The sequence below is a fragment of the Oncorhynchus mykiss genome, chromosome 12 (assembly GCF_057628025.1).
Source record: "Oncorhynchus mykiss isolate SJ-2025 chromosome 12, ASM5762802v1, whole genome shotgun sequence".
Lineage (NCBI taxonomy): Eukaryota > Metazoa > Chordata > Actinopteri > Salmoniformes > Salmonidae > Oncorhynchus > Oncorhynchus mykiss.
The window spans coordinates 28,049,025-28,070,172 of NC_143033.1; the positions used below are offsets into that span (position 1 = coordinate 28,049,025).

At 41.0% G+C, this 21,148-nt stretch overlaps 1 protein-coding gene across 1 annotated transcript in view; it reads left to right on the forward strand.

The window, feature by feature from the left end:
* The window catches only part of tenm1 (teneurin transmembrane protein 1), a 136,385-nt gene that overhangs the window by 67,869 nt on the left and 47,368 nt on the right, over nt 1-21,148 (forward strand). The window contains exons 13-21 of the mRNA XM_090191371.1: nt 722-868; nt 5,762-5,978; nt 9,741-9,860; nt 13,185-13,446; nt 14,305-14,572; nt 16,631-16,774; nt 16,997-17,246; nt 17,936-17,956; nt 19,043-19,275. Coding sequence (XP_090047497.1) covers nt 722-868; nt 5,762-5,978; nt 9,741-9,860; nt 13,185-13,446; nt 14,305-14,572; nt 16,631-16,774; nt 16,997-17,246; nt 17,936-17,956; nt 19,043-19,275 — 1,662 coding nt within the window. The remainder of the gene's footprint in view (nt 1-721; nt 869-5,761; nt 5,979-9,740; nt 9,861-13,184; nt 13,447-14,304; nt 14,573-16,630; nt 16,775-16,996; nt 17,247-17,935; nt 17,957-19,042; nt 19,276-21,148) is intronic.

A 21,148-nucleotide genomic window follows, 5' to 3' on the forward strand; every position in this document is an offset into this window, starting at 1 on the left:
GTTGGTACCAACGTATGCAGAATAAATATTAAAATCTACTGGTGTAACCAGAAGTCTGTAGCTCAAACACACAATGTTTAAAAGGGGTTAGAAGTTCAAAATCACACCAGCACAACGGTGGGATTCACTGGGTTGAGGATCTATAACTTTCTAACTCATCATTATTCACGATTCATTCATGATTATCCGTAATCATGGTATGTAGTGTTCAGAAACACTTCTATTCTTATTTACAATAAAGTGACACCACACGTTATTTACTATAGATTTTTATTGGGCCCTACATAATATGAAATACAATGAAAACAAACTGCAAATGCATGCAAAAGGTTTGTAAAGTCACACGCTTGAGTCACAAGTTAATTTGTCCAAATACTTGACACCTTCAAATTGAGGGACTGAATACGTAAAGTGCATGTATTTCTAAATGATAAAACAGATATTTATGAAAATACCCTCAAATAAAAGGTGACATTCTGTACTGTCGCCTCATAAAACATTTGATCTCAAATCCAAAATTCTGGAGAGTAGAGACAAATTAAAAGTTTTAGCTTCACTGTCAAAATAAATACGTAGGGGAGTGTATGTAGTGTATGGATTTTATGTAAATTAAAAGAGAGCAGCATCTGTCCCCATCTCCTTAATCATGAGGAATGACCCGTTGTTTCTGGCAGTGTTCTGATACACAGACTGTCTGTCTTCTCTCCCTTTCTCCATCCAGACGGCTGTCCAGGCCTGTGCAATGGCCACGGTCGCTGCACCCTGGAACAGAGCGGGTGGCACTGTGTGTGCCAGGCGGGCTGGAGCGGCATGGGATGCAATGTCGTCATGGAGACAGAGTGTGATGACAACACTGACAACGACAGAGGTAAGGTCCCTGTGGATGGTGGCCTGTCTGTGACTCAATAATGATTAATGACTTGACCTCCAGTGCCGGTGAAGGTCAGGATGAGGAAATATTTAGGACTCCACTTCTCCTTCCCTTCATCTGAGCCAACGAGCCTTTTCATTTTCCTTTTTGTTTTCCTTTTGTTAGATTCTCGCTACAATAGTTGCCATGGCTCTCAGACCAAGGGGACCTCTAGGTTTTCTCTCAGTAATTTGCTGATGGTGTGCTGCCTGTTGCTTGGCTCCTCTGAGGATTAATTTTTGAGCGTAGCCCCTAGTGTTCCAGTGAACAGTGAACCAGATATGAGGCTTTGGAGCTCGGGTTCAATGCCCGTGTCTTTGAGGGAAACGTAAAAGATGGAGAAAAAGGCCATTTGTAAAAGCAAGGGGTAACCTAGTTGTTCACTGACTTACATGTCATGTTATTGTTGTTTCAAAGTTAAAAAAGAGAAAGTCAAGTTTACAAGTATGTAATATGAAGTGTAAAACATGGTTGCGTAATGTAGTAATTACTGTAGTTTGGTAAAAAATACAAATTGTGATTGACAGGTTACAAAACATACTGCTTCTGTTTAGGCACCACGTTTCATCGAGTGCATGAGTCAGCTTCTTAATTGAAATGTCCCTCTGTATATGAGGTGTACATTGGCTACACTAGACTGCAGCTAGTTCTTTTGTATGTGGCAAAGGAGATAAAAGCATAATACAGTTGCTGTACAGTCAAGCTACCATCTGGAAACAGGGATGTGGTTGGAGCGTGAACTCCTTTTTCTTATGAGTTTATGATGATACAACATGAGGTGTAATATGTATAAATGAAGAGTCATTATGAGATCATTTAAAGTGACAGGCTCCAAAATGTACTGATTCTGTTTGAGCACTATGTCTCATCCAATTCCACTACATGGGTCAGATGTTTAATTAAAATGTACATCTTTATATAAGGTTTAAATTAGCTGCATTAGACTGCATATAGTTCCTTTAAACATGCAGACAGGAGGCTGCGTTTACACAGGCAGCCCAATTCTGATCTTTTTTCGAGTAATTGTTCTTTTCAACAATCAGATCAGCTCTGAAAAAATATTAGATGTGAAAAGAGCTGATGTGATTGGTCAAAAGAGCAATTAGTGGAAAAAAGATCAGAATTGGGCTGCCAGTTAAAACATAGCCAAAGTGTCAGAGAAGGTAAGAGCATAATATTGTGCACAGTCTCTACAGTCTAGCTAGTGTCTGAAAAACAGGGAGATGTGGATTTGAGCGTGAATTCTTTTACCTCACCCACTCCTCAGGGTTTCCCGGCTTTGGCTGCTTTTACCATTACCTCTTACCTTGACAGTGTAAAGTCAGATCCTAGGAAGCTTCTAGATTGAAGCAAAACAGCTTCTTCACTTTATCAAATCTTCATTCTTTGCTAATTTTCACAGTTTCTTTAGCCGTGTTAGTGTGCGTTCCCCTGTGTGTGCCTGTGCGTGTGATAAGGCAGGCATGTGCAGCGTGATGTTAGTGTATCTTTGTTTTGTTTGTGTTGATCCTAAATCATGCACTGTATTTTCTTTCCTCACCCAATACAATAGAAAATAAAATGACGTTCAGTTCAGTGATGTGCGGCAGCCTGGGCAGTAAATGTTCACTCTGTCATTCTACAACCTAATTGAGTGCTATTCACGGCAGCTATGACTCTCCCTTCAAAGATGATACCTCCGCATTGTGTGTGAGTTCTTATGACTGATGGGAATCTTGGATGATGTACATTCATTTTGGCCCTCCTTTGATGTAGAGGGAAATTGTAGGAGGCTCAAATTGGCCCGACACTCCAACAAAGGAGGAGGAAATAATCACCCCATGCCAATTACTTTCTCAAGCCAATATATATACATCACAACCCCAGAACATATTCCTATTTTCATCTCATCTCAACTCCATTAGAAATGCCATTTATATTCCAAATGAGGCCTCATTGGAGGCATTGTTTGAAAAAACTAAATGGCAAATGATCACCTGAAAAAGAGCAGTGATTAAGAGAAAAGATAATGACTTTTCCAACCAGCTGTAAATGAGTTGCTATAACCACAAATTAACATCCAGCCTTCATTATGAACATGGTGGCTGTGCACTGCTGATGCACTATGCTTTGTTTTACTTTTGCAGCTGTGGAGTACATTAATGATACAACAATAGATCCAGAACACGGACAGCAATTCTCCCCCAAATAAATGTTTTCTTCATTATTTCATTGCATTGTTTATTTGTTGATTATCTAAGTATTGGTTATGGCTGAGCACCAGGCCTCGAATTTCCCAGGGGCCATGACTGTTGCTTCCCCCTTGTGTGGCTGTAATGCCCCCTAAATAAATCCATGCCTCGTGGCCGTTGTGCCCTTGGGCTGAATATAATCATTATAATTCCCTTCTCCCTGCTGCCAATCGCCATGCTCCGAATCACCTCTCACTCACTTGGCTCTCTCAGATATCTCAGATACCGTCACGTGATCGCATCCTTCTCACAGGCATCGCAGCTCCGAAGTAGGCTACAAGTGAAGACTGACACATAGGGAATGTTGCGGCTTTCATATTGAAGATGTTAGAAGAACTGTCCACATTTACTTTTCATCAGCCAACAAGATGAGTAGGCCTAACGAACAGCAAAATCACTAGCCTATGTCAATCTACTATCCCCCATAGTGTAGAAAAGATTAGCAATTATCTTGGTCTGCTTGTTCTTCCTTCAAAAATGCACAGCAAAATGTGAGCGGTTTCATATGACAGAGATGAAAATATCATTCAGAAATGTAGAAGGAGGGAAGATCTAAAGACGCAACAACTAGCATGGGTTGTTAATATGACTAGGATTATGTATTTTGCTGCTCGGCAATGAAAGAAAGTTGACAACATGATAGTTGCTCATAATCCCCTTAACATTATGGTCAGAACATGGTGAGACAGGCCTCATAAAATGACAAAAACTTCCAGGTTTTAATAACAATTACAATTATGGTTAAATACTTTCAAAATGTTGACTGCCTCTGCTCAGATTGCAAGGTGGGTGATGTTGCAGTGCTCAGTAGGTACTGACCTTTCTCTCCTATCTGAATGAACATGCCTCAAGTATTTCGACAGAATCAAGCATTTAGACATTAATAATAATACTTTAAATGTGTCAAACATGACTGGCGTTTAGCCTATATATAGAGTATGTAATTAAAAGTCTCATTAAAGTTTGGCTACATTTTCAGGCGCCTCCCTCATGTCAGCATCGGTCTGGACATGAGGCGGTAGCCAGTAGCATAATATCACCTACACTTCGACATGTAGGCTCATTTTTTAGTTACATACGCAATTTTATTGGCTATTGTCACGTATACTCCCTCTCGGGCCTCTAGGTCACCAGACTGCTAATTATTACGCACACCTGTCACCATCGTCACGTGCACCAGCGCTTATTGACACTCACCTGGACTCCATCACCTCCTTGATTACCTGCCCTAGTTATGTCACTTTATGTTTCTGTTTCATGTCGGTGCGCTGTTCGTGTTTCTTGTTTTGTTCATGTTCGTTTATTTATTAAATATATTCACTCCCTGAACTTGCTTCCCGACTCTCAGCGTACATCGTTACAGCTTTTTTGGTTAATGGCCTTGGTGCCCTGGCAGATTCAGGAACTCTTGAAGGCCAAATGGCCTTGCCCCTAAAATCACGAAATTCCAGGCCTGGTGGGCACAGTGCCTCCCTTACTTTGGCAATCCAGCACTGAATGGGGATATTATGGCTCTCGGCCCAGTAGCTATGCTGTTGTGTTAGCCAGTAGTTTACTGAATTTAAGCTTGTCAATTTTATTTGGCACATATTGTATCATTACACCTTGTTACATTATGTTAATATAGTTACTATCTAATTACATTACCTTAGTATAGTTCCTACCTTATTATATTCTGTAAACATACTTACTGTAACACTTTATTCTGAATTAATTCCACATTGCACTTATATTTGCCATCTCTAATATAAGTAACCACACTTTTAAAACGTGTTATGAGAAAGCATGTTTACATATCGCGGAAGGTATGTACAAAAGACCAAGAGACATTATTCTGCTTTTAATTACCAATGCAATTTTGCTGTGATGAATGTCAGCATTCACTTAAGCACTACTGAAACTGGCTGTGTGAGAGGAGTCTATGGATTTAATGGAACCCACATTGTATTAGACATTAAAGAGAATAGTTAGGAAGGCACTATATTGCAATTATTGAGCGGCAAGTAAGTGCAGTATACATGTACTGTATTGAGACTGTATAAATCAGAAGTGCGTTTTGCTCCTTGTCAGAAATTATCTAGATCAGGGGTCTCCAACCTTTTCTAGCATGAGAGCTACTTTTAAATTATGAAACATGTCGTGAGCTACTCATAATTTTTTCCTGGCTTTCAAATAGGCACTATCTATATTTTCCTGAATTCTGTTTTTTTTCTTCTTCAGTTTTTCACTCTCAAAATTACAATTATTCATTGAAGTGGAGATGCTGATGAATAACAATATATCTAGCTGCTAGATATATTGTTATTCATCAGTATTGTTATTCATCAGTATCTCCACGTTTTTCAAGTTGAAATCATCACAGCAAAGACATCTTGATTACTGTGTGTTAAAGGCTCAATAGGGTGGAGTGGATGTACTCCCATTTAGGAGAAACATTATCAATTTATTCTATATCATTTGGAAATTTGATGTACAGTTTCAAACCACTTGAGAGATTTTATCTCAATTTCACATGGTCCTATGTGCTTTGAATGTTATTTAACCCACCTGTATTACATTGTGAGCCTGAGATACAGTGTAGACTTAGCTGTGATGATGTTGTGTTATTGTGTTGTTGTAGATGGCCTGACGGACTGTGTGGACCCGGACTGCTGCCAGCAGTCGAGCTGTCACAGTGGGCCTCTGTGCCAGGGCTCCCCGGACCCCCTGGACCTGATCCAGCAGAGCCAGACCCCCTTCGCCTCGCTCCTCTCACGCCTCTTCTATGACCGTGTCCACTTCCTGGTTGGGAAGGACAGCACCCATGTCTTCCCTGGAGACATCCCGTTCGACAGCAGGTAGAGTATATTATAGATAGTTTGCATGGATGAACAGAAATAGCTATTATACTGTAGAATTGCACTGAACAAACATATAAACACAACATCTAAAGTGTTGGTCCCATGTTTCATGAGCTGAAATAAAATATTGCCGAAATTGTCCATACACACAAAGAGCTTCTTTCTCTCCAATTTTGCGCATACATTTGTTTACATTCCTGTTAGTTAGCATTTCTTCTTTAGTAAGATAATCCTTCCACCTGACAGGTGTGGCATATCAAAAAGCTGATTAAACAGCATGATCATTACACAGGTGCCCCTTGTCCTGCGGACAATAAAAGGCCACTCTAAAATGTCCCACAACACAATGTCACAGATGTCTCTCAAGTTTTAAGGAAGCGTGCAATTGGTATGCTGAATGCAGGAATGTCCACCAGAGCTCTTGCCAGAGAATTGAATGTAATTTCTCTACCATAAGCCACCTCCAACATCTTTTTAGAGAATTTGGCATGTAACCATGCAAGCCCAGGACCTCCACATCCCGCTTCTTCACCTGCCGGATGGTCTCAGACCAGCCACCCAGACAGCTGATGAATCTGTGGGTTTGCACAACCGAATAATTACTGCACAAACTATCAGAAACCGTCTAAGGGAAACTTATCTGTGTGCTTGTCGTCCTCACCAGGGTCTTGACCTGACTGCAGTTCGTCATCGTAACCGACTTCAGTGGGCAAATGCTCACCTTTGATGGCCACTGGCACATTGGAGAAGTGTGCTCTTCACAAATTAATCCTGGTTTCAACTGTACCGGGCAGATGGCAGACAGTATTTTGCTGCAGTTTGCTGATGTCAACAGTGTGAACAGTGTGCCCCATGGTGGCATATGGGGTTATGGTATGGGCATGCATAAGCTACGGACAACGAACACAATTTAATTGTATCAATGGCAATTTGAATGCACAGAGGTACCATGATGAGATCCTGAGGCCCATTATCGTGCTATTCATCCCCCTCCATCACCTCATGTTTCAGCATGATAATGTACGGCCCCATGTCGCAAGGATCTATACACAATTCCTGGAAACTGAACATGTCCCAGTTCTGCCATGGCCTGCATACTTACCAGACATATCACCCATTGAGCATGTTTGGGATGCTCTGGACCGACGTGTACAACAGTGTGTTCCAGTTCCTGCCAAAATCCAGCAACTTTGCACAGCCATTGAAGAGGGGTGGAACAATATTCCACAGTCCACAATTAACAGCCTGATCAACTCTATGCGATGTAAATGGTGGTCACACCAGATACTGACTGGTTTTCAGATCCATGCTTCTACCTTTTTTAAAGTATCTGTGACCAACAGATGCATATCTGTATTCCCAGTCATGTGAAATCCATAGATTAGAGCCTAATTTATTTATTTAATCTGACTGATTTCCTTATATCAGGTATTCCCAAACTGGGGTACGCGCAATGCCATCGGGGTACACCAAATAAAAAATGTGATTCACATTCTTCACATTTTCAAACAGTACATTTATATTTTCCAACGGGGCTATATATTTGGGTGAGTTTTTTTCTCGCCTGAGTAGCCTCGTTTCACTGCCAAAAATAAAATTGAACCATCTAGTGTTCAGCGAAATAACAACACAATGTCAAATACAGGTAGCCTAATCAAATAATTAACATCAAATCACATTAACCGTTACTCTCTCGCAGGAAACATTCACTCTTACAGAGACATTTAGAAACGAAACATGACCATTTGAAAAATTAGCCATGGGAGTTTTTTGAGCGAGAATAAAGGTGACTTTCGAGTAGTAAGACATGTATAATAGCAACAGATACCGTTAGTAAGAAGGGGCTTGAAGCGTCTTATATGGTGAGCTACCGAGTGGCTAGGACAGGCAAGTCCCATACTATTGTGTAGGACTTAATTCTTCCTACTGCCACGGACATAGCCAGGACAATGCTGGGGGATAAGGCCAAAAAAACTGGCACAGGCTGGCACAGCTCCTGGTATATGTCCGTTACGTTTATGGGGGGTCAATTAAGGAAGACATCCTTTTCTGCAAACCACTGGAACCATGAGATTATATTTTTAAAGTACTGGACAGCTTTGTGACATCAAATGGACTTTGGTGGTCAAGATGTGTTGGTATCTGAACTGATGGTGCAAAAGCCATGACAGGGAGACATAGTGGAGTGGTAATGAGCGTGCAAGCAGTTGCTCCCGACGCCACTTGGGTACACTGCAGCATCCACTAAAAGGCTCTTGCTGCCAAGGGAATGCCTGACAGCTTAAAATACGTTTTGGACACTACAGTGAAAATGGTTAACTTTGTTAAAGCAAGGCCCCTGAACTCTCGTGTATTTTCTGCGTTATGCAATGATATGGGCAGCGACCATGTAATGTTTTTACAACATATAGAAGTGCGTTGGTTATCAAGGGGCAAAGTATTGACACGTTTTTTTTATTTGAGAGATGAGCTTAAAGTTTTCTTGCTGACCATAATTTTCACTTGTCTGACTCCATGCATGATGATGAGTTTCTCACACGACTGGCCTATCTGGGTGTTTTTTCTCACTTCAATGATCTGAATCTAGGATTACAGGGACTCTCCGCAACTATATTCAATATGTGGGACAACATTGAGTCCATGATTAAGAATTTGGAGCTCTTCTCTGTCTGCATTAACAAGGACAACACACAGGTCTTTCCATCATTGTATGATTTTTTTGTGTGCAAATGAACTCAAGCGTACGGACTGTGTCAAATGTGATATAGCAAAGCACCTGAGTGAGCTAGGTGCGCAATTACACAGGTACTTTCCTGAAATGGACGACACAAACAACTGGATTAGTTTTCATTCCCTGCCTCCAGTCCACTTACAGATATCTGAACAAGAGAGCCTCATCGAAATTGCACAAGCGGGTCTGTGAAAATGTAATTTAATCAGAAGCCACTGCCAGATTTCTGGATAGGGCTGCGCTCAGAGTATCCTGCCTTGGCAAATCGCACTGTTAAGACGCTGATTCCCTTTGCAACCACATACCTATGTGAGAGTGGATTCTCGGCCCTCACTGGCATGAAAACTAAATACAGGCACAGACTGTGTGTGGAAAATGATGTAAGACTGAAACTCTCTCCAATACAACCCAACATTGCAGAGTTTTGTGCATCCTTTTAAGCACACCCTTCTCATTAACCTGTGGTGAGTTATTCACAATTATTGATGAACAAATAAGGTTTTGTATATAAGATGGCTAAATAAAGAGCAAAATTATTGATTATTATTATATTATATTTGTGCCCTGGTCCTATAAGAGCTCTTTGTCACTTCCCACAAGCTGTTTTGTGACAGAAACTCACAATCATTCTTATGTCTAATAAATGTATCGTATAGTGTGTGTGTGTAGCAGGCTTACAATGATGGCAAAAAAATAACATTTGAGAGTGCGCTGACCCTGGTGCTAGAGGGGGTACGCAGCTGGAGGTTGAATGTTTGAAGGGGTACGGGACTATAAAAAGTTTGGGAACCACTGCCTTATATGAACTGTAATGCAGTAAAATCTTTTAAATGGTTACATGTTGCATTTATATTTTTGTTCGGTGTATAATTGCCACTGAAGTACAGATCCCATTCTACGTAGCTATTTGTAGGCTAACACAGTGTATGGATATAGCACTTTTGCATTTGTCAACTGAACTGGAAAACACTTCAACTTGTTATAGTAGAATGTATTTACCCAGTGAAATAAACCCTGCTCTCTCCTAGCCGAGCCTCAGTGATCCGGGGGCAGGTGGTGGCAGTAGACGGGACCCCACTGGTGGGTGTGAACATCAGCTTCCAGCAGTACCCCGAATTTGGCTTCTCTGTCAGTCGCCAGGATGGGAGGTAGGTAGATAGTGGTCAAGTATTGTATGTGGATAATAGTGGTGCAACGGATCACAAAACTCACGGTTTGGATGGATCACGGTTTTGAGTCACGGATCGGATCATTTTTCGGATCAGCAAAAATAAAGAGGGAGACAAATATAACTTTTCTTTACATTTATTACTTAAAGAACACTTAAAGCAAGGAACTTTTCCATGTTTAACCTTTCTGATCTCCCCATCCCGGATCCGGGTTCGTGAATACAGACTCAAGCTCATTACCATAACGCAACGTTAACTATTCATGAAAATCGCAAATGAAATGAAATAAATATGCTAGCTCTCAAGCTTAGCCTTTTGTTAACAACACTGTCATCTCAGATTTTCAAAATATGCTTCTCAACCATTGCAAAACAAGCATTTGTGTAACAGTATTGATGGCTAACGTAGCATTTAGCATTAACATTCAGCTGGCAACATTTACACAAAAAAACAGAAAAGCATTCAAAAAAATCATTTACCTTTGAAGAACTTCAGATGTTTTCAATGAGGAGACTCTCAGATAGCAAATGTTCAGTTTTTCCTGAAAGATTATTTGTTTAGGACAAATCGCTCCGTTTTCTGCGTCACGTTTAGCTATGAAAAAAACCCTGTATCCAGGATTGTGTAAATCTATCAGCAAGCTCATTAGCATAACACAACGTTAACTATTTATGAAAATCGCAAATGAAATGAAATAAATATGCCATCTCTCAAGCTTAGCCTTTTGTAAACAACACTGTCATCTCAGATTTTCAAAATATGCTTCTCAACCATAGGAAAACAATAATTTGTGTAAAAGTAGCTAGCTAGAGTTAGCATTTCGCGTTAGCATTTAGCGTTAGCATTAGCGTTAGCATCCAGCACGCAACATTAACAAAAACATAAAAGCCTTCAAATAAAATCATTTACCTTTGAAGAACTTCTGATGTTTTCAATGAGGATACTCTCAGTTAGATAGCAGATGCTCAGTTTTTCCAAAAAGATTCCTTGTGTATTAGAAATAGCTCCGTTTTATACATCACATTTGGCCACCAAAAAAAATCCATAAATTCAGTCCTCAAAACGCAAACTTTTTTCCAAATTAACTCCATAATATCGACTGAAAACATGGCAAACGTTGTTTAGAATCAATCATCAAGGTGTTTTTCACATATGTCTTCATTGATACATCGTTCTTGGACACATGCTTTCTCCCCTGAATCAAATGGTAAAGTGGAAGCAGCTGGCAATTGCGCACCGAATTCGACGCAGGACACCAGGCGGACACTTGGGAAATGTAGTCTCTTATGGTCAATCTTCCAATGATATGCCTACAAATACGTCACAATGCTGCTAAGACCTTGGGCGAACGACAGAAAGTGTAGGCTCATTCGTTGCGCAATCACAGCCATATAAGGAGAGAATGGAAAACAGAGCTTCAGAAATTCTGCTAATTCCTGGGTGATGCATCATCTTGGTTTCGCCTGTAGAATGAGTTCTGGGGCACTTACAGACAAAATCTTTGCAGATTCTGAAACTTCAGAGTGTTTTCTTTCCAAAACTGTCAAGAATATGCATAGTCGAGCATCTTTTCGTGACAAAATATCGCGCTTAAAACGGGAACGTTTTTTATCCAAAAATGAAATAGCGCCCCTAGAGCTCTAAGAGGTTAAATAAAATATTAAAATAAAATATTCAATACTCAATTGAATTAAGGTGCAATATGAGGCAATATGACACTCTTCCTTTGAACAATAGTGAATGAAAAAATAGCCCGTGTCCACATTATTAAAAAAAAAGTAAAGAAGAAAGCAAAGCAGACCTGAGCTTATAACTTCAAATTATTTTTCAAGAAGATGAGGATGTCTACATTGTCTGGGGAGAGGGTAGACCTCTTTGCAGTCACCATGTCTCCTGCCTTGGAGAACACCCTCTCGCTAGGAACTGAAGTGCCAGACACAGCCAGGTAGCGTCTTGCCATCATGGAAATGTGAGGGTATTTACACATTGCTTTTCCACCATGCCAGTGGATCACCATCCACTGGAATGCCACTTGCTGCCTTGTACGATGACACCTCCTCTTTGATGGTGTTGGCAAACGTCTTGCCTGTGTCTTTGCTCGCAAAGGTTTCCCCGAAAAGCTCCTTCATGGCCAAATTATTTTGTGGAGGAGATGCCTCCGAGTCTGCTCCTGTCGGCTTTGTGGCTTGAACCTTGGATCCAGTGGAGTAGATCTATGAAGGTAGTCCTGTACATTAGGGGGGTATCTTGGGTTCAGGTCCTCTCTAATGGCAGCCTTGGCATACTGTATCTAGTGATGGTGCTGTCTTCTTCACTTGAGGTCATGGATTGTAGAAACTTTGTTTTCAGAGGTAGGATCATGGACAGACACTGCATTTTCAGTGCTCAGTGCTCAATGTTGATATTTTCCTGTTCATAAAGATCTGGCACGATCTTCATACTGAAGTGGGTGCGCCAGGGGATTTTGTAGCGTGGCTCAAGCACTTTCACCATATTTTGAAACCCTTTGTTTTCCACAGCAGAGTATGGCCTCATGTCTGCAGCAATAAACATCCCAATAGATTTTGTGATGGCTTTAACCCGGATTGGATTCTGCAGCAAAGGGCTTAAATGCCGCGGTGAGAAGTTGTTGTCTCTTGGCTGAGTTGGCTCCCGTCACTGACACACCGGGGTGATGACGCTTTAAATGTATGGCCATGCTCGATGTATTTCCATGATCATATGGCTTTCTTGTTGCACGATGCCTACACACCGTAATGGTGTTGCCCACCACCCTTCTTCCGACATCATATTTGACAGGGAAGCCAACATGCTCCCGTACATGAGACTTAAATGAAGCGGGAGGCTTTTCCAGTTCTTCAGCTCCTCCGCTAGCCATGGCTGTTACTGCTCTTTCTTCTTTGTTTTTTGCAACGCGAGCAGCCAAGTTTGATTCGTTGGGATTCAACATGCCCCGTTCATGTGAACAGTACACACAACTGCTTTAAAAAAATAATCAAATCAACCTTCAGGCTTCAGAGCACGCATCTGTCTTGTCTTTTATCTTTTCACTGCAGCTCTGCATCAAGATTTAGAGAATTATTACTTTAAAAAGTAACAGCGGCAGTAGAACTGTATTTCACACTATGATGGTTAAACTTTGCAATTGATCCGCAGTTCACATGCGTGCCAAATCGTGGGGGGGTGATCCGTACAGATCACGGATCAACTACGGTCCGTTACACCACTAGTGGATACTATAGTAAACTGGCTTATGATGCTGAGATAGTCTTGCTCTGATTTGTGTTGATTCTGTTCCTGTAGTTTTGACCTGGTGGCTGCAGGGGGAATCTCAGTCTCCCTGATCTTCCAGAGGGCTCCCTTCCTCATGCAGAAACGCACCGTCTGGTTACCATGGAACCAGTTTGTGGTTGTAGAGAAGGTCACCATGGCGAGGGTGGAGTCTCGCCCCCCTGTATGTGACCTGAAGAACCTGGTCAGTCCCTACCCAATCGTCCTCCCCTCCCCTCTCACCCGTTTCGCCAGCACCTGTGAGGAGCGAGGCCCAGCCATCCCTGAGCTGCAGGTACAGTAGACTGCCCACTCACCAGCCAGTAATAAACATAATATATATGGTAATATACAGTATTAAGTCCCAGTGGTACTCACTCAGCTTTCAATTACAACCTATACTCTACTCGGAATATCATGTTATGATGACTTCCAGGTGTAAGTGAAAAATGGTTGTTTTTATTCCAATTCCTAGAATTTTTCTTTAGTAGGATATTGAAATGTATTTTTTTTGCGTTCTTCCCGCACCATGTCAAATTTTCAGCAGGCTCATATTGTACCTGTGAATCATCTTAGAATCTCACACTAATCAGTTGCCGGGGCGCTTTATTCACAGAGCTGCCATCTGCTTGCTATTTTCTCCCCCGAACCCCCCTGATATTCCTACCTCTTTGGAACTGTGTTTTGCAGTGTGTAGACGACTAGACGCCCTAGTTTGTTGTGGAAGATAATGAAACTGATAGTGATTTTAATGAGGACCCAGTTCAGAATGATTGAATCTGTGAGCAGTGAAGGGTGGGAGTGGGGGTTAGATCATCAGCAGTAATTAAAATGTCCTCCTGTACGTTGCTAATGATATAGGATATATAGTTGCTATTTTGTATTCCAGGGGCATAGTGTTACAAAGAGTGTTCAAAGTTAAAAAAGTGTCAAGTATCGTTATTTTTGATTTGCTTTCAAGAAATATACAGTGCGTGCAAGTATATCTTGGAGCGAGTACAAACACTGAGTGATCAAAAATTCTTTACTGAAAAAGTTGTAAAAGTTTTCTATACGTACAGTCGGTATCCTTGGGGCTTTTGAAGCCTTTCCAACTCCTAGTTACCAATAGCATGTAATAACAGCAGGTGAAATGCTTTCTCCTCCTTCTCAGGCTGTCCAAGAGGAGATCACCATCCCTGGCAGTTTCTTAAAGCTCAGCTACCTGAGCACCCGCTCCCCTGGCTACAAGTCTTTGTTACGCATCATCTTAACCCACTCCATCATCCCCACTGGCCTCGTTAAGGTGCACGTATCCTCCGCCATCGAGGGACGCCTCTTCCAGAAGTGGTTCCCTGCTGCCCCCAACCTGGTCTATGTCCTGGCCTGGAACAAGACTGATGTCTATGGGCAGAAAGTGTTGGGCCTGGCCCAAGCTTTGGGTAAGACAGTATGGAGCACTTGAATCATATACATTCAGATTCCCTATATGGCAAATATAATGTGCTGTATTTCACTCCTTTGACAATTTACACCCAAGGGATGAAAGCAAGTAAGCATTCTCCATTGGGTAACTAGGAGAGACAATCTGTAGCTAATGGAAGATAAAAATCTATAAAGACAGTATAATGTTCAACAGTGTAACAGAAGAACAGCATGTTACTTTTGTTATACTTTATCTTTAGATAATACAATCACACAGAGCTCTAAAGAGATTGTCAGTGTGTTAATGGTCAGTAGTATGAAAGCCTGAGAGATTTTTGAAGGGCCACATATAAGCTCTATATCAGTGGTTGATTTAGTGTGCCGTCTGCCTATTGGGAGCACCAGCTCTTAATGGAGAGAGTGTTACAAATCTAAATGGAATAGAAAGCAGGAGAGACCCAGCTAGCACATTTGGTTCCTTGGAAGTTGTGGGAACATATGTTTTTGGTAGCCCATTGGTTCTGGGAAGGTTCCTGACCGGTAAATCTGAAAGTAGTTTAAATGTTCTGAAAACGGGAAGTGAACATTTCACCTGTTCTGGGAACTAAAATGTTTAGTTGTAAGGAGGTTTTGAGAACGTTTTACTATGGCTCCCTGAAATGTTTCCTGGTAGGTTTTATTACCGTTTTGAGATCGGAAATTATAGGTTATTTTGAGGTTTTTGAATTACTTACTTGAGGAAACCTGCCGAAAAAGTTATGCTGTAGTACTGAAATTCCCACAGGAGAACATTGTTTCATGAAATTTCTCTGAACTACTTGAGAACATTCCCAATGTCAAACCAGTTGGAGAACGTTCATAGAACATTACTAAAAAATGTAATTAAATGTAACCATGTTTAGACTTTTAGGAAATGTTTTGTTAAAGTAATGAAATTCCAAGAAAATAACTTTATTCTGTCAAGTTCCTTAAATGGGCTGAGAATGTTCCGAAGCCAAGCAACTATCCTGCTCCATTCCCAGAATATTGTAGGAAGGTTGTATGCAAAATAACCATAAGATGTTCACCAAGCTCTAAGAAACATATGGTTCTCAGAATGTCATGTGCTAGCTGGGCACTCTTATCTCCTTCACACTATGAGGATTTGTCTCTTGATTGCTCCATGTATTACTATCAGATCGCAGAGTGTTTCTTGATTGCCTGGCTGGTGTGCATGCGTTGGAATCCTTTCTCACTGAATGCACAATTTAATTTGTGTGTATTCAGCTCCTTGAAGGTGGATATGATGCACTGTGGTTAATAGTCTGTGATATAAATAGGAAGTCCTGGAGATGTTACGGACCGAACACATGACACAATTAGGAACAACATCCAAACTAAATTCAAATTCAAAACACACATTTTGTTATGGGGCAAACATATTTTCATCCACACGAAACCAGAGGAAGAGATAAGGAAATGAGACAGGCTCTAATTTATTCATTTATCTTTATGTACCAGTGGGAATTGAGCTCTCTCTCTCTCTCATGCTTTCTCTCCCTCCTTCCTCCTCACCATCTCTCTCTCCATTGCCGATAGTAACAGGCTGATCTATCATGGTGAGACAGGCAGCAGCCTGTAGCTACTCTGTGTAACTGACTATATCCTGCTTGTTGTGTGTGTGTGTGTTTGCGTGTGCTTCCTTCACATGTGTTTGTGTGGGTGAGAGAGAGAGGAAGAGAGAGAGACAGCAAGACAGAGTGACAAAAATTGTGTGAGCATGTACACATACTGGGTGGATGCAGCAGAGCATGATGGTATCAGTGATGCATTAAAAAGGCTCCGGAGACTCGCAGATTGTTAGCACACATCCAGGCTCCGCTATAACCACCGTGCTGCATCGTTCCAGCCTCTGCCTTGACCACAGCAACTCCAGATTCAAGCAATTGTACACTGTGCAGGAGCTAGCCGCACCATCACAAAAGCATTAGGGATTGTTGTGTTCCAGGAATGTATCTTTGTAAATGCAATAACAACAGCATAATGAATGCATTGCCGGCGTCACATTAACGGCCTAGTGGTCTATTGTGTTCCAGTCTCTGTAGGCTATGAGTATGAGTCATGTGCTGACTACATTGTGTGGGAGAGAAGGATGGCTCAGCTGCAGGGCTTTGAGATGATTGCCTCCAACCTAGGGGGCTGGTCCCTGGACAAGCACCACATCCTTAACCTCCAAAGCGGTGAGGGCTCTATCTGTTTCTCTGTATCACAATTCCATTCAACAGTACTTTACCCTAAGCCTACCTGACCTGACACTATTTCATACCTGGTTATCCAGTAGGAATATTGTGAAGACATTCTTGCCAAACTATCATTTTTTTAACTTCCATTTCAAATTACTTGATATAGACTAGTCATTCCTCTGGATTGGATTATAATTGCTAGTTGTCCTTAAACTCCAGGTGTCCTACACAAAGGGAATGGAGAAAACATTTTCATCTCCCAGCAACCTCCAGTCATCCACACAGTGATGGGGACGGGGAACGTGCGCACCATCCCCTGCCCCAACTGTAACGGGCCTGCCCTGGGCAGCAAGCTCTACGCTCCTGTCGCTATCACTTGTGGCTCTGACGGCAGCATCTACATTGGCGACTTCAACTTCATCAGAAGGATTCTACCCAACGGATTTGCTATTAGCATTCTAGAACTGAGGTGAGGTTAAAGCAGCAATATGTAACTTTTTGGGCGACCCAACTAAATGCACATGGAAATATGTGTTATAGATATGCCATTTTCATTGAAAGCAAGTCTAAGAAGTGATAGATATGTTCTATGTGCGCTATTTCTATTTTTCCTGTTCTTAAGTTTAGTTTTTGCGCCTTTTACTTTCTGTTTTGTACACCAGGTCTAAAAGGTTGAAAATACAATAGTTTTGGTTATGGAAAATTTATTTCACAGTGGTTTAGATGGTAAAATTATTCACTGCACTATACTTGCTTGTTTTGTCACATGAACTGAAATTAGGCAAACTATTTGAATTTTAGCAACCGGGAAATGCAAAGCAATTTCTCCATAGTGCATCTTTAAATATGTTTTTCAGTGTTTTTACGTTTTTATGTATTTGTACATTATCACAAGCACTATTTGAGTATAATAAAAGTTGTTGTAGTGCTAGTTGCCCAAATATTTTGCTGTTGTTGTTATGATTGTTCAATTTTCAAGATCAAATGGAAAAAGATTAGAAAATAAGTCATTTATTGTGCACACAGTATACGAACAAACTGAACAGAAAAGTTTCATTGAAATGCTTTCATAAGTGTAATCATGGATCGAAGAAGAGACATTTCTCCAAGGATAAGAACTAATACTGTCTTTCTATCTCTTTAATACAACGCTGCTAGGAATCGAGATATCAGGCACAGGTACGTTTTCAATCCCATATTCATTCATAATGTATTTTCCTCAAAACTGTTTTTATGACACTGCTGCATGAAGAGAGCGGTGCTTCAGTTGCAAACCGCCAGCCTCCCTTTCATGGATGAAAGAAGACGTTCTCATTTGGTTACAGAATACAGGATTAGAAGCGAGGAGAGTCAGTCAATATGGAAGTGTATTGACCTGGATTTAAAAGTAGCAGGGATCAGAAATGGAGAGAAATACTTTGGAGAAAAATACAAACGAGGCGAGGTCTTTAAAGGGTGCCTCTTATCATAGACAAGCCCCAGCCTTTCATGTGTGTTTAGATGGGAGAGCGCCCCGCTGAAGGCCAGTGTAACACTGTTGTGTTGGGATAGGCTTCTCATACTCTCTCCCCCGAACGAACAGGCTCTCATCTCTCCCAGAGATATGATTCATCTTTTCAAGCAGCTGTCATGTTCGCAATTGATTATTTCTCAATCAAAGCCTGTAAAAAAAAATCACTGAACTAGCTGTGCTTTTTTCTTCACTGCTTGCTTGTATGGGATGGCACTTTCAGCTAAAGCCTGAGATGAGTAATGTTCCTCTCCGAATCAGCATCTATAATCATAGCTTAATATTTACAGAGAGTTCACAAGGAAGCACGCCATCACACATAGCTCTTACACTCTGTCAGGGCTCATATTACACAGGCACTTAGGTTGCCTCCATCATTTTGTCAGGATTTCAGTCCCCTTTCAGTTGCAGTGAATCAACTGTAAAGGTGATACAGCTGTCAGAATTAGCACTGTAAGGATTTTAATAATAACTTCTGATGAAAAGATGGAGTCTGTCTGTGGTTGGCAGATGTTTGTTTCACGTCAGCGAGATTTTAATGTCGGAGCTGATGACGTGGTTCCTCTTGAGCAACCATTTAATATGAAAGACTGTCGGAGGCAACTGAATTGGTGTTTAGTGATAAAAGCCAGCTCTTTGAAGATTGCTCAGTACTGTATATGTGTATTTCATACAAACAGTACATTGTTCATGTTTTTGGTACTTTAGACCTAAGTGACTGGGAAACATTTTGCTCACAAGTCTGTTCTTTTCAGCACCAGCCCAGCCCATAAGTACTACCTGGCCATGGACCCAGTAAGGGAGCTTCTTTACCTGTCTGACACCAGCAGCAGGAGGGTCTACAGACTCAGGACCCTCACGGAGCCGAAGGACCTGGCCAAGAACATGGAGGTGGTGGCAGGGACGGGGGACCAGTGCACCCCCTTCGACCAGGGCCACTGTGGCGACAGGGGCAAAGCCACCGAGGCCTCCCTCAACAACCCCAGAGGTACAGCATCATCATTACCTTAATATAGCAATTAGTCTATAATCCTAAAAGAAAATCGGGGCTACCTTATTGCTTTCAATTTGAAATTTTGCTCAATCTATTGTATTTTGTGAAGTGTGAGATTTAAAAGGACACAGCTATTTACAGTGCTTTCAGAAAATATTCACACCCCTTGACTTTTTCCACATTTTGTTGTGTTACAGACTTTGTGTCACTGGCCTACACACAATACCCCATAATGTAAAAGTTGAATTATATATTTTTTCTTTTTTACAAATTATTACAAATGAAAAGCTGAAATGTCTTCAGTCAATAAGTATTCAACCTCTTTATTGCATGGCTCACTCTGTGTGCAATAATAGTGTTTAACATGATTTTTGAATGAGTACCTCATCTCTGTACCATACACATAAAATTATTTCTAAGGTCCCTCAGTCGAGCAGTGAATTTCAAACAGATTCAACCACAAAGACCAGGTCGGTTTTCCAATGCCTCAGAAAGAATGGCACCTATTGGTAGATAGGTAAACGTTTTTAAAAAGCAGACATTGAACATCCCTTAGTAAAAGATGCCGGCGTCCTTCCTAACTCGTCCTTCCTAACTCAGTTGACGGAGATGAAGGAAACCGCTCAGGGATTGCACCATGAGGCCAATGGTGACTTTAAAACAGTTACAGAGTTTAATGACTGTGATAGGAGAAAACTTAGGATGTATCAACAACATTGTAGTTTCTCCACAGTACTAACCTAAATGACAGTGACAAGAAGGAAGCCTGTACCAGAATCAAAATATTCCAAAACATGCATCCTGTTTGCAATGAGGCAGTAAAGTAAAACTGTGAAGAAATGTGGCAAAGAAATTTACTTTATTTCCTGAATACAAAGCATTATGCTTAGGGAAAATCCAACAAAACACATCACCGAGTACCATTATTCATATTTACAAGCATGGTGGTGGCTGCATCATGTTATGGGTATACTGGTCATCGGCAAAGACTAGGGAGTTTTTGAAGGATAAAAATAAATGGAATAGAGCTAAGGACAGGCAAAATCCTAGAGGAAAACCTGATTCAGTCTGCTTTCCAACAGACACTTGGAGTCAAGTTCACCTTTCAACAGGACAATAATTTAAAACACAAGGCCAAATATACACGTAGAATGTTCCTGAGTGGCCTAGTTACAGTTTGGCCTTAAATCGGCATTAAAATCTGCGGCAAGACTTTAACATAGCTGTCTAGCAATGATCTACAAAAAACTTGACAAAGCTTTAAGAATTAAAAAAAGAACAATGTGCTAATATTGTACAATCCAGGTGCACAAAGCTCTTAGAGACTTACCCAGAAAGACTCACAGCTGTAATCACTGCCGAAGGTGATTCTAATATGATTGGACTCAGGGGGGTGACTTACTTACGTAAATTAAATATTTCTCTATTTCTTTTTCAATAAATTTGCTAACATTTCTAAAAACATGTTTTCACTTTCTCATTAAGGGGAATTGTGTATATGAGCGAGATACACTTTTTTATATCCATTTTGAATTCAGGCTGTAAAATGTGGAATAAGTCTAGGGCTATGAATACTTTCTGAAGGCACTGTATATGCATTCAGCAACCAGCCCTTTTCTGAACCTGATAAGTATTATGATTCAGGGTCTGAATATTGACAGATATTAGCAGAGGTTCAATGTGCTTCTGTCTTGTCAATGGAAAGTCCTTGAAATTGGTTTGTCCACCAATGATGATCCCATTCATTTTCTGTTCTCAAACAGCGGCGGCTTTGAAGTTCAAACAGAGTGTCTCTCCTTTTTGTCGGGGTTGAAATTCCTGTCTGCAGTCTCCTCTCTACAGTGAACATGTGTAAGAGCCAAATTAG